The sequence below is a fragment of the Clupea harengus genome, chromosome 2 (assembly GCF_900700415.2).
Source record: "Clupea harengus chromosome 2, Ch_v2.0.2, whole genome shotgun sequence".
Classification (NCBI taxonomy): domain Eukaryota; kingdom Metazoa; phylum Chordata; class Actinopteri; order Clupeiformes; family Clupeidae; genus Clupea; species Clupea harengus.
The window spans coordinates 20,290,609-20,307,899 of record NC_045153.1 but is presented as its reverse complement, the minus strand read 5'-3'; the positions used below and the strand labels follow the sequence as shown (position 1 = coordinate 20,307,899).

The following is a 17,291-nucleotide window of genomic DNA, read 5'->3' as shown; positions in this document are numbered from 1 at the left end:
TCCAAAGCCCTCGCGCCTTAGCCTCCCACCACCCTCCGCAGTCATCTTAAACCTTACTGTCTGCTTGCAGGCCTCGTCTCAACGCAATAAAGTAAAGTACTGCATTAGTGACCTCCGGAGGTCAGTCCTGCCGCTTTTGTGGCTCCTCGGTGCCGCATCCTAATGTATTATAGTGGACCCTTGCGTGCGCCTGACTGTTCGCCTTGGGAATAAAAATGCCCTCTCAATAAAACGCCTGTGCTTATACTGAAATTAGAAGCATCCTTATCAGCTAAGAGGAAGGTGAGACCCTGGGCTGCTGCCGGTGGTGTGGCGGTGGTGGCTGTGAGCCATGCAGGCCTGTAAGTAATATCGGCTGTAAATTCTTAATGGATCGGGGGCCCGGCCGCTCTGGTCGCAAGCAGCTCGCCGCACCGCACCACACACACAGCACCGCACACACACCGCACACACACACCGCAAAGTCTCTTCTGTTGACAGAAAGCTCATCGGCCATTCACAGCTAATCAGGAGTCAAAGCCACGGGGATCAGCGGGCGCACGCAGGCAAGCAGGCCGAATAAGTGTGTATGCCTGCGCGTGTGCTGTGTCTCTCTTACACAAACACACACACGGAGAGTGAGAGAAAGGCTGTAAAAGAGCAGGGTAGAGAGACAGAGAGAGAGAGAGATGGACAATGACAGAGAGGTCGAGCAAGAGAAAGAGGGAGGGAGGGAGAGAGGGATGAGGGATAGAGAGGACATGAGAGTGCTGCCTGAAGCACAGACCTCTCCTGCATCCCTAGCAGAGCACACAGAACACTGTGTGTGTCCTCAACCTGTGATTTCTACCTGGGATATCGGCCACCGAGGCTTCCCACAGGCTTCAGGTATTCCAAAAGTCCTTGTTCATCTCCACTGGCAGCCTCTGGTGGGTTTCACTTCTTGTGTTTGCCTCTGGTCAGTCAGAATAGCTTCGAATATTTTATGAAGGCATTCTCAATGAATTGAGAGGTTTTTTTCTTCACCAGCACATGTCTTCGATGTGTTTTAGCTTGCATGTTTACCATCAGTTTTCTAAAGGTGTGACGTTCATTTTTAGTTGAAGGTAGATGGTAGCAGATGAAGGCTTCATTTTTGAGAATGTTTTCACTTTGTATTCTCTGTGATCAAGCCAGTGATCATGGAGCCTTTTTTTGTCCAGAACCCTCCTCTCAGATCTTTCAGGGTTGCAGTACAGTATATTAGGCTCTCTTGTTTAGTTGGGGTTCATGTAAGACAAAGGTTTTCTTTGAGCGCCAATTTGGATGTGCTGATGTGGCTAATCTGGATAAACGCTAGTGCTTTAGATTGATCTCAACATTAGAGGCAGACAAAGCAGTCAATGTGTTCAATTGCACTCTCTTTTTCCAGGCCATGATTGCTGTCATTCTCACATTTGCATTTGTCTCTGTGCTACTCCCTTTGTTCGGCAAACAAGCAAGAGTATCTATTTCCATAACACTTCATTCGAGACATATCCTTCCTCAGGCGATGCATTGATCCTCAATGCTTAGCATCTGTCAACTTTGAAGGTGTCTGGTGTCTTTTGAGTGGAGTTTTCAGTCAATCCTTTTTTGCTTAGGGTCACGAAAGCAGTGTGGCTGCTGTGTCTGAATGTGGAAATGTATGTCTTTCTTGCTCTCGCTCTCTCTCTCTGTCTCGCTCTCTCTCTCTCTGGTTCGCCTCTAAAAGTGTTCCTGTGCTCCCTCTCTTCCAGATGGACCCCGTCCAGAAAGCTGTAATCAACCACACATTTGGAGTCTCCATCCCTCCTAAGAAAAAACATGTGATTTCTTGCAACATCTGTCAACTCCGCTTCAACTCCGATGTGAGTCCCACTCCTCTTTATTTATGTGTGTCCCCAGTACACACGTGTGTGTGACAATAGCTCCCCATGCTAGAGGCTATGTTTTCCGTCTTTTTGCATGTACCATGCCTCCTTCACAATCTGTCCTTTCTCTCTCTTTCTCTCTCTCTCTGTCTCTCTCTCTCTGTCTCTCTCTCTCTCTCTCTCTCTCTCTCTCTCTCTCTCTCCATCCCTTGTGAAATCAAACGTGGAATGAAAAGTGATCTTAGGCACATTTAAGTCCGGAGCATCTCAGCCAGAGCCAGAATGCTCGGTGCTTAAGGTTATGTGCTTGATGTGGTCCACTAGGGAGTTATTAAAATAAACCTGAGATCAGCTGCCCAGTAAATGGCAACATTCCCCCTTTAATCATGCAAAACAAGGTAAGTGCCGTAATGTCCTATAATGTTCAGCAAATGGGAAGCCCCCTTCAGTGTAATGGACCCTTTGTACCTTTTTTTTTCTTCTTCTTTTACATGAACAGCCTGTTCTGTTCAGGCCTCTCCTGTATTGTGTTGCAGTTGTGCTCTGTGTCTGTGTCTGTGTCGGTGTCTGTTTCGTGTTTGTATTTGACGTGTGCAAGACGTATTGTAGCCTACATGCTGTTGTCTTTGTGTTAGTTTTTTTTTTTTTTGTTTCAGCTTGTTTTGCCAGTTTTAAATTGGTTTCATTTCTTTTCAGTTTCTCTGCCAGCATATAAGCAAATGGTATCATTCTGACTGTAATATTGTTAGCCGTGTGTGTAGTTTGCTGAGACTGGGACAAGACCAAGGATGAATTAAAATGTCAGTGGCTTAATACTGGGAGTGTAGCCCCATATCTCTCTCATCACCTCACGTCAGAAATAGCACAGACATGGAATCTGGTTGTGCTACTAGTCAGAATGAGACGTGTGTTTTCACAACACTCTCTGCCAGCTTGTGTTGTCCTGTTTTCCCTCTGCGTTCATTTGACATGCCACAGCCAGGATTGTGTAAAAGTTTAATAGTGCACGTCCAGGCTGGAGGGGCAGATGTTTTCAACCCCAGTGGTGGCACAGCACAACACTTCTTAGCTATTTTCTGTGCTTTGTGTGTGTGTGTGTGTGTGCGTGCGTGTGTGTGTGTGTGTGCGTGCGTGTGCATGTGTGTTCTGAAGCACAGGTGTATGGGTTTGGGCATGTCTGCACGCATCCACACACACCCTTGAGTTGCCAGCCTGGTGTGCTCCACTGGGGAGAGGGTAATTACTTACTGTAGCGCCGTGTTGTTCCACTCAGTCTTGGCATTGATTAAGCCATTTAATTTAAGATGAATGGCACTGGGTGGCAGTAAGCCCAGGCTGATGGAGATTTCCCACTGCGCGGCCGTAATTGAGAAAAGGTTTCGGAGTGTGCTGGAACAGACGGAGCGCTGGGACTCGAGCAAGACGTCTGCGGGCCTGCTTTGTCTCCCCTGTTTTTTGTGGGCTTTTTATTTTGTCCATGTTTTTCGATCGGGCCAAATAGGATGGGAAATGCTGCCCCACTTTCTGAGGCTCAAAACTAACCCAACCCAACCCAAACCTCCCCGCCCCCCCAGCACCCTTTGCAAGGACACCTCTGGACATTTAAGGAAAATCAAACATGGTCCAAGTCTCAAATACCCTTGTTGTTTCCCCTCCTGCTGCGTGTAATTTGTTGATTGTTATCGACGTGGCAACAGCCTCTGAATTGAAGCCACTCCGAGGAGATTACGTTGTGGCGACTTGCTCTTATCTCCCCTTGGGCTTGTGTGCCCGCGCTACACAAGGGGAAGAAAGGAAGAGGGACTTTGCTCCTTGTGACAATCTAAAACAGTTACCTTCCCCAATCTTCGCTCAACAATGCTCTTAAGATTACTCTGAGCTCGGGTCTCCCAGGCTCAAGCTGGGTTGAAACCTCAGAATGAAAGGGCCCCTTTGCAACCAACGAGAGCACTCTTTGATGCTAATTCTGGGCACATGCGTTAGCCTTGTTGTGATCTTGGGCGATGGGCCTGTCTCTCTTGGTCTGCTCTCCGTGCCGCAGATCCTCTCATCCTACAGCTTCAGTCCACTCCCTGGGCTTTCTGCCCTGGACTGTGTGTCAGAGTGAATCAGGCTGCGTCACCGGCTCCGGCACTTTCACCTTCATCCTTCCATGGCGGAGGACTCTCTACTTGTCCAACTCTGCAGCCCCCTGTTAGAACAACACTAAACATTCCCTACATGTCCCAGTTTATAATAAAGGGACGCCTCTCTATCTCTTCATAGCTCAGGCGTAGCACGAGACAGAAGACTCGGGGAGGCTAACGGCGTAGACATAATAGCAGGGGATGATTCCAAGTGAGTAGCAACACTGAGCTTTCTTCTGCACTGGAGCACTGGTGGCCTCGGTCGTGTGATCTCACGCTTGGTCTATTTAGATGAGCAGGCTCCCTTTTGAAACGAGGGAGGCCATTGTCTCTGGCTTCATTAAAAGCTCAAAACGCCTCTCCATTCTGCTGCTGTGTAAAGAGAGAGAGAGAAAAAAAAGGAAAGAAAAACGAGTCAGTGTAATTTAATCCCATTCTTTGGAGCACGCTGAAGATCCACTGTGTCATTCTATCCTATAGCCAGAGGACGGAACAGATGACTAGAGGCATTTACACCGACTCTGTGAAGCGCCAATGAAGTTCTGAGTGAAGCACAATTTCTCAAAGTGGGCCTGAGCTGGGAATAAGACAAATGCGAGCAGCTGCTAAATATGGCGAGGAAGATGGTTGGTGAAGGTGAGAAGGCTTTACAGACACAAATGTGGGAGTGAGATCAGTGCTAGTCTTACAAGTCCATGTACTGTATGTATTTACGGAGATATCACATGTTGTAGGCTACTGTGCCCAACTATTTCAGAGAGACTGAAAGACATAGTCTTGTGTCGTAATGGCACTCATTAAGTTGAAGGGTAACAACTAAACTCGAAATTATATTGTTTTGGAGGTAAATCAATATTTTCTGTGACTGTTTCAAGGAAATCAAAGTAACTCAAAATAGCAGAGTAAACATTTACTGTGTATGTTGTACATGAAATGTATTCTTAAAAGGCAAAGTGATCTGCCTGGTTAGCACCATTCGTTCTCAACTCATTATCATTGTCAGACATGACACATCCAGTTTTATTAATGGAACATACCGATCATCCAGTGCTTGTCAGGATGAGATAGGGAATATCGATGGTGGTAATTTTTTTTTATCTCTGCGTTGAAAATTCCTGCCAAGATGAATGTTTGTTTTTGGCCATTACCTTTCTCTGACAGCAAATGGAAACCGGATCCAAACCTGTTCACAGAAACTTAAAAATGTAATTGCTACCTTGAAAAAGATACATTTTCCTGGATGTAATTGCTCTTTAATTGCCTTAATAGTGGGGCTTTGTTTTGTTTTTGGCCTTCTTTGAGCTTCTTTATTCTTCCCCACTTCTCCCCAAAAGCACTAGCATTAAAACCAAATCCAGATCCCCCTGAAGAGAAAATAACGACAGTGGCTGTATTTAAACAAAGCTTTTAACAGCCCTAGATTCAGAAGTTACTCATACTGTATCTCGGCCATATGATTAATATGTCCAACAGTGTTTTATACAACCTCTATAAAATAAACAAATCCCGTTTTCTGTTAAATGCATCTTTTTAATTGAGGAATGGAGCTCTAGGCAAAAACCCACAGGCCAATGACAGGTCCATCAAACGATTTTAGTTTTCATCCAGTGTTCATGGTCATATTTGTTGTTTTTCTGCCATGTGTTGGCGCTTCTTTCTTGCCATAAAAATAAACCATAGCAGATGTGTTCTTGAGTTTAATGATGGCAAGTGAACTTGCCACTAACTACCAGGGTGTTTTGCTGGTACAGCATCCAGGCAAACACTCCAAGGCAGACAGCTCAAGGTCAGCATTCCCATGTTGTTGGTTTAAACGGAAGTCAGTTGCCCCTTGTCAGTTCCCCCTTTAAAAAGAAAAGTATACCTCAGGGCCTGTTTTTCAAAATAAACGATAGACTTCTTCCTGTCCTGAACACCAATCATCTGACTGTGCATCTGCCTCGGCACTAACGGGCCTTGGCAGAGTAATGTCCTGTGGGTGTAATTCAAGTGCAGAGGTCCTCGGGGTGCACATTAAAGAAATGAAAGTAATGGGTATTAGGCATCTGGCGACCTCTTATCTCCCGTAAATGAGCCATGGCATCCTTTATTTGTTTAGACAGCCACAGAGATAAAGTCAAAGTAATTTTATGTTACTTGATCTTACGGACCCAGTATCCATAACCCCCCCACCCCCTTCCTTGACAGCGACAGGAGGCGAAACCGGTGGCGACCATCCAGTGGAGATCGGTGCCCCTTCCGAGCACCTCGGGAAAACCAAGCCAAGATGGCAGGCACCCAGCCTTCCTCATTAAACTTTAACATCTCCCCCGTCATACAAAAGATGTAGTTAAGACACAGAGGTGACATGCTACCTTCATCTCTGCACACGCTGCGCTGGGCTTAGTGGCATGTCAGGCCCTATAATGACTGTCTCCAACTCCCTGTTCGCATTTCCCTCTGAAAATGAAAGTGTTGTCAGGGGCCAGGCATTAGAGAGATTGAAGTGTAACAGGATAAGCAGGGGCCGGAAAAGCAATGATGTTCTCGGTGTTAAAGTTTCCAGCGAGCAATTAGTTATAATGAAACATGATTAATTTAGACACATGCGTTTCTTTACACTTAAAAGCCCTGTCTCTGGGGATAGACTCTGGAGCTGCTCGAGACCCGAGGCTTTGCAGATTAAGCCGACTGCCTTACAACCACTGGATATACCATAAAAAAACAGTCAGAGGCCTTGTAGTTAGCGTGACGCTATGTTTTTTTCTGAGGTAGTTTTACTTAAAAGTGGGAAAAAACTGTTAAAGAGTGTTGTGGAAAAATTCATGCAGCCCCCTCAAACACATAAAAGCTCCGTGCTTGCTATTACTGTGCTGTACTAACATGGCAGGAACAATTGGAAACTCTTGGCTCTCAAAACTACCCACTCATAGCATTTCTCATGAAATTATTGATATTATTTATTGCATCTGTATTTTTTGTATGGGTCAAAGAGGGCCAGGAGAAAATAAAATGGGACACCATAACTCCAACCTATGTTAATTAGGCGTTTCAAGAAAAGCCAGGTTTCACGGTCTGAACTCGATGCCCGGGAAAAACGAGACGTGTGGAAGAGAATAACAGGTCTGACAGTCGTGTAGCATAATTGGCTGATTCATCCTGGATGGGCAGTGATTCACTGACACTGGACCCAATGGAGCTGATGGCTGGGGAAGAGGGGGGGGGGCACTGGGACACTGTGGGAGGTTTTAATGCTCATATGCTACCGCAGGGCCGCTGACTGGCCATTGCACTTCCAATCACTGTAAGCAGAGACACTAGACTGACGGGAAGGAGAAGCCCAACTTTTGGAGGGGAATATTCGGGAAAACTTAAATCCGCTGGACTGCTCTGCACCACTTCAAGCTGTAAAGTCCTCTCCTCCCTCCCTCCCCCTCCCCCCCACCACCCCCACCCCATGGAAATTCTGAGTATGGACGCATACCCGGAGTGTTCGTAATGGATTCTTCCGAGAAAAACCAGTGGAAGAATTACTTTTTGGTGTGGTCCGCTGCAGGACACGTTGTAACAATGTGCAGGTGCAATTTGTCTTTGACAGGTCTCGTGTTCAGTAGATGAGCAGTGAACGTGGGGGATTCGCAGACAGCTTTAGGGTAATACACTGATATTGCTGGAAGCTCTTATTTGCAAAATATCAGCAGAAAGGCTTACCCGTACTTGCTCGTAGCACCTGTGTAAGCCTTTTTCTGGAGTGCACTCACATTTCCTGCTCTTGTTGCAAATCCTCTTTGCAAATGATCTATTAATAAAGCATGTAGCCTACATGGATCTCACAGTAGAGCAAATAAAAATTCAATGCATTAAGAAATTAAACGTAAATGTAGTTTTACATTCAACCCAGAGCAGACGCAACTGGCTCGTAAACAAGGAGTCAGCGACATTCACAAGCAAGCAGGCACGAACACACACACACAGATGAACATTCACATGCACATACGCCATATATTTGGTCCATTTGTCCAAATGTCAAATGTGATCAAATCAGGTCACAGAACATGCTTCCATTTGCATAGTGAGGCATACTGTAACTGCGTGAAGCCCCGGCTGTCACATTCACTGGGACACTTCTGAATGTACGGTGCTGCTGTGAACGAGTTTGTCTGGTCACGCCTTGGTCACGCGAATGTGCAAAAACCCCTGGCTGGTACTGTGATTGATGTGCACTTGCCTTCTCTCTCTCCTTTCTCCTCCTGTCTCTGCCTCCTCTATCCTCTCTTTCTCTCTTTCTCTCTCTCTCTCTCTCTCTCTCTCTCTCTCTCTCTCTCTGTGTTGGAGCGTAATGCTTCTTTCTTGTGCTTTGGTGTTCCTTTTTCTCATGGTTATCTTATTGGTTCATGTATCCAAGACAATCTGTACTGGACATGGTCGCTAGTTCACTTCTACAAGTGAAAGCGGACATTTTCTCTGCAGCATGCAAACACACACACACACACACACACACACACACACACACACACACACACACACACACACACACACACACACACACAAACGCAGGCACACACACACTCTCTCTCACACACAAACACACACACACACACTCACACACACACACACTTTTTGCCCTGGGCAAAGAGCTGTGCACGAATCTATACAGTCCCACTGAGTTGTGTTTTACACCCTGTAGCACTGTGTTTTGGTCTGCTCTTAATGACATGGCATTAGCAGCATGCTTTGTTGTAGAGTTTCCTTTTGTTTTTGATGAAAAAACAACAACAACAACAACAACAACAACATGTATTAACTGTTGAAGTTAATATGTTTCTTTCAATAGAGGCACAATCTCAAAAGGCTCAAAAAGCACCCAGGTCGCGTTTCCCTGTCCTTCACACACCGATAAACACGTTTCCTGAAGTCCTGTTCACATACATTATTGCACACGACACACCCTGCCTCGAAATCAGCCCCGATATTTCACACTTACCCTGATGTATAATGCGAGGAGTTGTCAGAGTGGCAAATGGGCTAGGTGTGCCAGGTCCCAGCATTAGGCCGGTGTCAGCTATGATTTATTGGAGCCACAACTGAGTGATTTCTTTGCAGCACTTCTAATGCCCCCACCCCTGTAAGTGCTGGAGAGGATAATCCTCCGGTGCCTGCTTTCTACAAAGCCGGGTCTCCTTGAGGTGTCAAGAGTCAAGAGGGACAACAGTAGCGATCAGATCCTCATGACCTGCGCTTGTGCATATTTAATTCAGAGTTTAGCTGATACACAGGCTCTGGCAACGCCTTACTGTACAACAGTGCTGTTTTTACTCTAACTACACCGTGACAATAGAAAATTACACAGTGGAACGGCGCCAGCTTTCAGTTTGTGAGTGCACATGTACTAAGAAGGTATACTTCCAATTAGGCACACTGTTTCACCAAAACCAACAGGATATATTTGATCATGGCATTAAAAAACGAAAATCCAAAGCCCGTAGGTTTAGTTACTTAGGTACTTACAGACTATTAAAAATAATACTATTTATTCCATCGTATAAGTGCAAAGCATTAGCGTACGGTCACACATCATCTGTTGCACGAATAGTGTTGATAGTGTGAAGTTTTATTTAAAACCTTTTATGCAGATTTATTACTTGCCCCCCATCAATCAGTCTTTATGTTGGCAATCCTACTAAAATTCTTTTCAGAAGAGTTTACACGGATTGATAGAGAAAACTATATCTGTGCCTGTTCAACTCTATATTCCAGGTCCTTCAGCAGCCCTTTCCACTATCCCTTTATATCATAACATTAGAAATTCAGCCTGTAATAATCCCCAGTAAGACATGAGGATACTCTAGTCCTGCGTGACCATGCAGTGAGAGAGGAGAGGTCATCTGCTAGAAAAGTCCATGGCAGAGAGTGGAGCGAGCTTAGCCCAGTAAGTGAGCGATCTCCCCGCTAAGCCCTAATTGCTCACTGAGTGAAATCCATTGCATGCCATTTGTTTTATATCAGTGAGAATCAATGGTGCCTCACCCCACATGACATATCCCATTTTAGATGTAGGGAAAATCAACATCCTCACCCCCACCCCACCCCCCCGACAGTCCTCTACTCTCCCCTCAGGATTCACTTCACAAATCAAACACTCTTCAAACATCTCTAGCTCGTTGTGTCCTGATTGGAACAGTGCCTGCTATTGAAAGCCCCCCTTGTTTTCTTCTTCCCTTTTCTTTCTTTCATTTCTTCCTTTCTTTTCTTTTGGTTGGTGTTTATTTCTTCCTTTTTTTCTTTTCTTTATTTTCTTCTGTGTGTGTGATTGCGTCCATGATGTGAGATTCAGTGTGAGAAATGAGCCTGATTGCATGGTTCATTTGTTCTCCTTTGTAGAGCCAAGCCGAGGCACACTACAAAGGCAGTAAACATGCCAAGAAGCTCAAAGCACAGGAGTCCACGAAAAATAAGCAGAAAAGTGCTGCTGCCACCCCGGACAGCGCAAAGACAATCACCACCTCCTCCACCACCTCCACCTCCTCCACCGCTGTCACTGCCAGCAACTCTGACCAACCAGGTTAATGGCTTCTTTTGTTCTTGTTCAGCTCCTGTTCCTCATGTGCTGGCTGCCCACCTCCCTCTCCAAACCTCCTCCAACTCCCCCCACCCTCCACCCTCCCTGCCACCACCCCTGTTAGTGATCTTGCATGCTTCTAGACGTGTAGCGTTTTTTTCCCCTGTCTCTCTCCGTGTCTCTTCTTCTCTCTCTCTGTCTCTCTCTCTCCTCCGTTCCTGCTCATAGTACCTGCGGCTCGATGTCACATGTCATGTGCGCTGTTTGTACATGCTGGTTATGTTTGTGTTTGTCGCTAGCCAACATCCTCCTTCTCCTTCTCTCACAACACCTCCGACAGCCAAGGGGATCTGTTATTGGGCATCTGTGGGGTGGGTAGGGGGGTGAGAAGTCAAATAGAGTGGTGCGCAGGGGAGGGTGGCTGGATTGTGCCATGCTCTGCTCATTATTGTGTTTGCTCTGTGGCAAATTGTGTAAGGTCTCACCCCTGTCATGTTTGACAATATACGCGCTTGCTGAGGTAAGTGTCTGCCATACTGCCCCCCCTTACCCCCTACTCCCCCACACATCCCCTTACTCCCTCCCTTCCTAACCCTTACCCCCCCTCCCCAATCCCATCTAACCTCCCTCCCCTCAGATAGGAACTCATGACAGGGAAGAGATCACTTTTCATCAAACTCACTCCCTCTGCCTCCTGCATTATGGAAAAGGATTCGCTTGTGTTTAACATCCCGACTCTTTGTTTCCCGTGTAGGGGGTATGTTTGAATGAAACGTTACACTGTTGGCAGCAAGTAGAGGTTAAAAGGAAATGACAGGACAGAGATCACTTTTCATCATCCTTGCTTTCTAACCTTTGAACATGAAATAGTCATGTCGTGATTGTTTTTAAAAATTAATTATTGTCCATGTTGGTTCTTGTTATTTATATACAGTGTGTAAATGATATCCTCCTCGGTCTTCATGCAGTTTAATCTGTTTCTTTTTTGCAGTACCTAAGCCTAAGCATCCCAAAACAGAAGCACCCTGTTGATGCTAGATGCAGTGCTCTCTAAGGCACTCTTTCAAAGGCAGACTCTTAGCATTTTCTTTCCTTGGTTTTAAGGGTTCGTGTCTGACCACACAAGGGACAGGACGCAGCAGGGGGTCTAGGGGCTGCCGAGATTCTATTAATCCTCCCCCCCCCCCAATCCCCCACTGCTAGCCCTGATGCTCTGGGTCTTCTTGACAGATCCGGGCACGGTGCACTTATCAGCCAGGGACCTCATCTCATTTGTATGCAGCGTCTTCCCTGCAAATCACACCAAATGAGCGTCATCCCCGACTCACAGATGGCTTTTGGGGTCCGTGCTGTGATGGTGGCGTATTCGTTAGCACAAGCTCGTCGACCCCACCCCCCACGCTCCTGTCAGGAGGGCTGCTGCAGCTCGCTGAAAAAGCCTGGCAGCAAAGGATGAAGTCAGCTTTAGTTTACTCCAAGAAACTTGAGGGGACTAAATCATTAAAATTGCCGGCTCCAGCGGATTTTACGTAAGAGGCCCTTTTATGTAATGTCTTAAAATGCGGCACGCCGGATTATCCATATAAATGTGTGCTCTGCGAATTGACGCTGACTTTCTTTTTTTCTCTGAAGCGCGGCTCTTTATCCGTTCACTGCCCCCACTGGTGCTCAGAGAGGAGTAGCAAGGTCATCCCTTTAATGTTCGCTTTGCGCTCGAAAATCCAGTTCAAAGCATCCAAACCCCACCACAAAATTGTCACATCGTCTTCATTTCCTCGCTTTTTGTCCGCCTTCCTAGAGGATTAATTAAATGGAGCGTGGCTGTGCTGTTAATGAAAGGTACCAGCCAGGTGTCAGATCCTGTTTGTGTACGCCTTCTGCACAGAGATTCACAGAGTCGCTCACAGAGTCAGAGTTAATATGTAGGCCTGCTTTAAACATCTGTTCTACTAACTGCATTTTGTTTTGGTGTGGGTTGGACTTTGTGTACATATTAAACTACCAGTAACACAACATGTCCCTATATGCTAATCCCACAGCACTGTTAGAATGGCAGTGCATGCATATGCAGCAAATATAATCTTACGCAGCTACATGATGGCTCTCCCCCTACAAAAAAAAAAGAAACCCCATCAAAAAACAATATAATTTATGAGGAGTTGAACCCCCTGCGGTTCGTAATTCAGTGATGTGTCAGTGCATGTCATGTCATTAGTGTCCAAAGGCTGGACAGCCACCGCAGGGAAAGGATCATGGTCTGAGAGTGACATATATGAGAAGCTGATAGAATGTGCCCTCAGTGGAGTCGGTAGTGTGAGGATGAGGGTGGGGGTGGCTAGATATGAGAGGGTGAGACAAGGGCCCTCGTGGCGTTCGGGGGGCCGAGCCTCACCATGACAAGGGCATGATTGGGCAAAGGGGCATCTCCGGCTGGCTGTAGAGCGGGAAAGGGGGTGGAGGGGGGTTGACAGCCGAGGCCGATTGCGGGAAAGAATAGAACACGCCAACTGGCCAGCGCCAGTGCCGAGTGCTCAGCCTCCGAATAGAGAGCACGCCAGCCGCCTCCAGATATCACGGCTTACACAACAGAGAGGAAAACTTCCCCCCGCACAAAAAAGAAAGAGTGTCACAAAACAAAGAAATGTTATACAGTGCTCCCACACTCACTGTCAGATTTGTCTCTCTCTTTCTCTCTCCCTCCCTCTCTCTCTCTCCTCCTCTTTTCTTATTTCGATAGAGAAACTTGTGGAGTCTCCTAGCGCACAAAATGCTTCTATTTCTCCAAAAGCGTTCTTGCCCGCATCGCCCTTGATGGCGACGTCGACGGCTGTAGCATGCGCCGCGGTGGTGTTGGCGCCTGGCTTCTGCAAGCCCGCTCTCGAGTCGGCACCCGTCGGCTCTCCGCCGGAGCCCACCGCACCGGGACCCACCCCGAAGACCCCCACCAAGCCTGCGTCTGTCGCCACGGCATTAGCAGCAGGATTGGCCACCGTAGCCACGGCAGCGGAGCCCAGTGCAGAGTCGGAGGAGGAGAAGGCCAAGAAGCTGCTCTACTGCTCCCTCTGCAAAGTGGCCGTCAACTCCCTCTCACAGCTGGAGGCCCATAACACAGGTGTGCCCACATCTGTCTGTCTCTACGCCATGTTACCTATCTCCCCCCCTAAAGACCTCACGGCTGTTTGTTGTCCATTCCACTCATTAGCACCGATCTCACTAAGTGTCCACAAATATGTGCAGTTTTGCCGTTTTCATTTGCATATTAAGTGCTTGTTTTGTATTCACTGAAAGTCATTGTGTGCCACACGGCAGGAGGAAATACAGTCATGTGGTGCAATTGTGATTTCCATCTGTGTTTGTGTCCGTAGATAGCGCTCGCTATATTTCTTCTTCCTTGTGTGTCATTGCAGGATCAAAGCACAAAACCATGCTTGAGGCGAGAAGTGGAGCCGGTCCGATTAAAGCCTATCCCAGACCGGGGTCCAAACTCAAAACACAAGTCAGCGCGGTTCTAAAGGGCTCGGGCTTACAGAACAAGACGTTCCATTGCGAAATCTGTGACGTCCATGTCAACTCGGAAATCCAGCTGAAACAGGTGGGCTTTACTTTCTCTCTTTTCCACCCTTTGCCAAAATCACGTCAGCAATCATCCCTCTTGTTGTTCTTTTGGTGTGTCATGTCTCAATGTTTTCGCAGAACACGGCTAGTAAATCTTTCAGCGTGTTTGTGTCAAAACTACTCACTCTGTCCTCTTTTGATATAGCAATGCAGCTATTGCTGAACATTACCCATTTGCATTTTTCAGCATATTTCCAGCAGGAGGCATAAGGACCGAGTCGCAGGGAAGCCCCTGAAGCCCAAATACAGCCCCTACAACAAGCAGCAGCGGAGCTCCACTATCCTAGCGGTAATGCATTATTTACTCACTCTATAATCAAGCCGCTGTCACGAAAGCCTTCCTCAGATTTCAAGGATTAAAGTGGCAAACAGCTAATACTTCACATGCTAATGGTGGTTTAAAATGTGTCTGGGAGACGATAATGTTCTGGAAGGCTCTTGTCTTTTTATACACACCACTGCACTTTACTGCACGATGACACATTGTTATGCAACCTGCATACCACATTTGACCGAGTACATTATGTTTTATAAGTGCAATCTGTTTGCTTTTTGCATAATAGTTGCTGAGGATGACAGAGCCTCCATTTTCATTTCAATGATATTCTCAGTCATATTCAATGAGCCATTTACCTAAAATAATTATAGTCATGGTTTCTGTTCCATAATGAATCAGGATGACTGTGTAATTAATAGTTTGTTGGTGGTGGTGCTGTTGTTATTGTTCTATGGGCTTATCATGGGCTTACTATCTCTCTCTCTCTCTCTCTTTCTCTTTCTCTCTCCCCCTAGGCAAAGCTGGCTCTGCAAAAGGACCTGGTAAAGCCCATCTCCACAGCATTCATCTCCAACCCCTTCGCCCCAACCACAATGCCCTCCATCACCCTGCACCCGCGGCCCAGCGCCTCCATCTTTCAGACTGCCACCCTGCCCCCATCCTTCCTGCGGGCTGCCCCAGGGCCCATCCGGCCCACCACGGGATCTATCCTCTTCGCGCCATATTGATCCCGTCCCCCATAAAACACACACACACACACACACACACACACACACACACACACACACACACACACACACACACACACACACACACACAGAAGCACCATACTCGCCCCCACATCATCAATGTCTCTGCTGGAACGCCAGCAGCAATATGGAGGAGAAGCTGGCAGAAAGCAGAGAGAACTGCCCCTCTGACCTTCCCCTCAAACACACACACACACATACACACACACACTCTTTGCAACTGCGCGGTGCGCTGCATATCGGATGTCCTCTACACGCCACCGCTGCCTCTCGCTCTCCGCTGACAGGACTGCGACAGCTGGAACAGCCGTGTATTTATTAAACCTGTTTACCCTGTGACTGTCTGCATCACCATAAGCCCCATCAGGTCGGCATCCGCTTGCCGAGGACTCTATGTCGGAATCCTGCAGAGTACTAGGAAAAAAGAAAAAGAAAAAAAAAAAACAAGAAAAGAAAAGAAAAAAGCACCGAACTGCTTCCTGAATGACTTGAATTATCATGGTCTTCCTATTGAATTTAATAGACAAACTCCAGATACACGTATAAAAGTGTTGGACAAGTCACGGAAAAGGAAATCCTTATCATACGGGACAGGGCACATTTTCAATGGCTTGATGTCGTCAGGGAGTGTGTTACACAGTTTTGGCCTACGTGCTGTCTTGTATTGTGCTGTCAATCACTTGTAGTTGATGCTTCTCACCCTCTGTTTAGCAGTCTGGGATCTGGGCTTGTTCTGATGTCATGCTATAATTCTCATCCTATGCCTCCGAAGAGATCAACATGGATAGCCATACCTGTTCACCTGTTTACCGAACAAACCCGTTTGAAATCATACGTTTTATAACAAAGACAAATCACTCGACAGGTTTCTTCTTTTTTTTTCTCTCTGTTGTGATGGTATCAAAAGATCTTTTTTTATCTATCTGGAAAAGAAAACGTGGAGTTAGTGTTTCTCATCATCTGAACCCCTTCTTGTTGTCCAGCTGGAGAACCATGGGCCGTTCACCTTGATATGATATATCCCTCATTTCTTATGAGGCTGCAACGTTGGGCAGCTCTGTGAGGCAATAATGTACAGACCGTTGAATATTGTTATTCTACATAGTGTATTTAATGTTTACTTAACAAGTTGCAATACTAGTTGTATTTTATGAAACTGGAGGGGGTGCTAAGATGAATAGCTACAATTATTTGTATTTTTAGAATTTGAAAGAGAAATCCACACTCACAAAGACAGAGACTTCTTTATTAGACTGTGGGACATCTCCGTAGTCCATAGTATATATGTGTGAGTCTGTACAGTCCATAAGAAATTAACATTTTCAATAAAATAATATATTTAAATGATTTATTCCCATATTATACTGTACATTGCTTTTTTCATGATTAAAAAAATCCATATTTGAATTAGAGAGCAAAGATTTTAAAATTGTAGTTTATTATAGGGCAGACCTGCTGAAGATTGAAGGCATGCTAAATAAAAAAAATTGTTAATTTCATAATGGCTTCTTTGTGAGATGTACAGTATTTATTTTCTGAAACATTTTTTTATGACGCAATTGGTACAGGTATTTCATTCACTCTGCTTAATTGGTGGTGGTTTATTTGTTTGTGAAAGCGTGTTTCTTTTATTAAATCCCCCAGCTGAATGCTGTTTTACGTGAGTGTTTCATGTTAACTGTAAATCCATGAGGTGTTCCATCATACTAAACTCTTCAAGAGCACTTTCCGACAGAAGGTATGATCGGTCACATGAGGGATTGGTCCAATCTGTGGCACACACACACACCTAAGTAAGGCAAAGGAGTCAGTGAATGTTCTGAATATAGTTATTCGTTTTTGTGTGGTTTCAGTTGGTGACACTTAAAATTTACAGAATACCATGTAATTCACGGTTTCCAAAACAGCTATCATTATATTATGATTCAGAGGGAAAAAAATTTCACTCAAGGATGCTGGAAGTGAAAGCAATGGAAAGACCACATCATCACATATTTTCTTGTCAGTGAAATGATTTATTTTGAGTTTCAGAATGATACAGTTGATTGATACACTGATGCAGTGTAGTTGACATGTTTTTGAACCATTAAATGCAGCGACTGATTCTTTATTTTCTTTTGTGGGCTTTTTTATTAA

The 17,291-nt window shown here is 45.8% G+C and overlaps 1 protein-coding gene across 4 annotated transcripts in view; it reads left to right on the top strand.

Annotated features, from left to right (window-relative positions):
• Positions 1 to 17,265, top strand: part of znf385b (zinc finger protein 385B) — a 78,884-nt gene extending 61,619 nt beyond the window's left edge. For all 4 annotated transcript variants that reach the window (XM_031586269.2, XM_031586279.2, XM_031586277.2 and 1 more), the window contains 6 exons: positions 1,737 to 1,847; positions 10,337 to 10,517; positions 13,252 to 13,626; positions 13,922 to 14,106; positions 14,317 to 14,418; positions 14,922 to 17,265. In XM_031586269.2, the coding sequence (XP_031442129.1) occupies positions 1,737 to 1,847; positions 10,337 to 10,517; positions 13,252 to 13,626; positions 13,922 to 14,106; positions 14,317 to 14,418; positions 14,922 to 15,134 (1,167 nt within the window). In that variant the 3' untranslated portion in view covers positions 15,135 to 17,265. The remainder of the gene's footprint in view (positions 1 to 1,736; positions 1,848 to 10,336; positions 10,518 to 13,251; positions 13,627 to 13,921; positions 14,107 to 14,316; positions 14,419 to 14,921) is intronic.
• Positions 17,266 to 17,291: the final 26 nt, after the last annotated feature.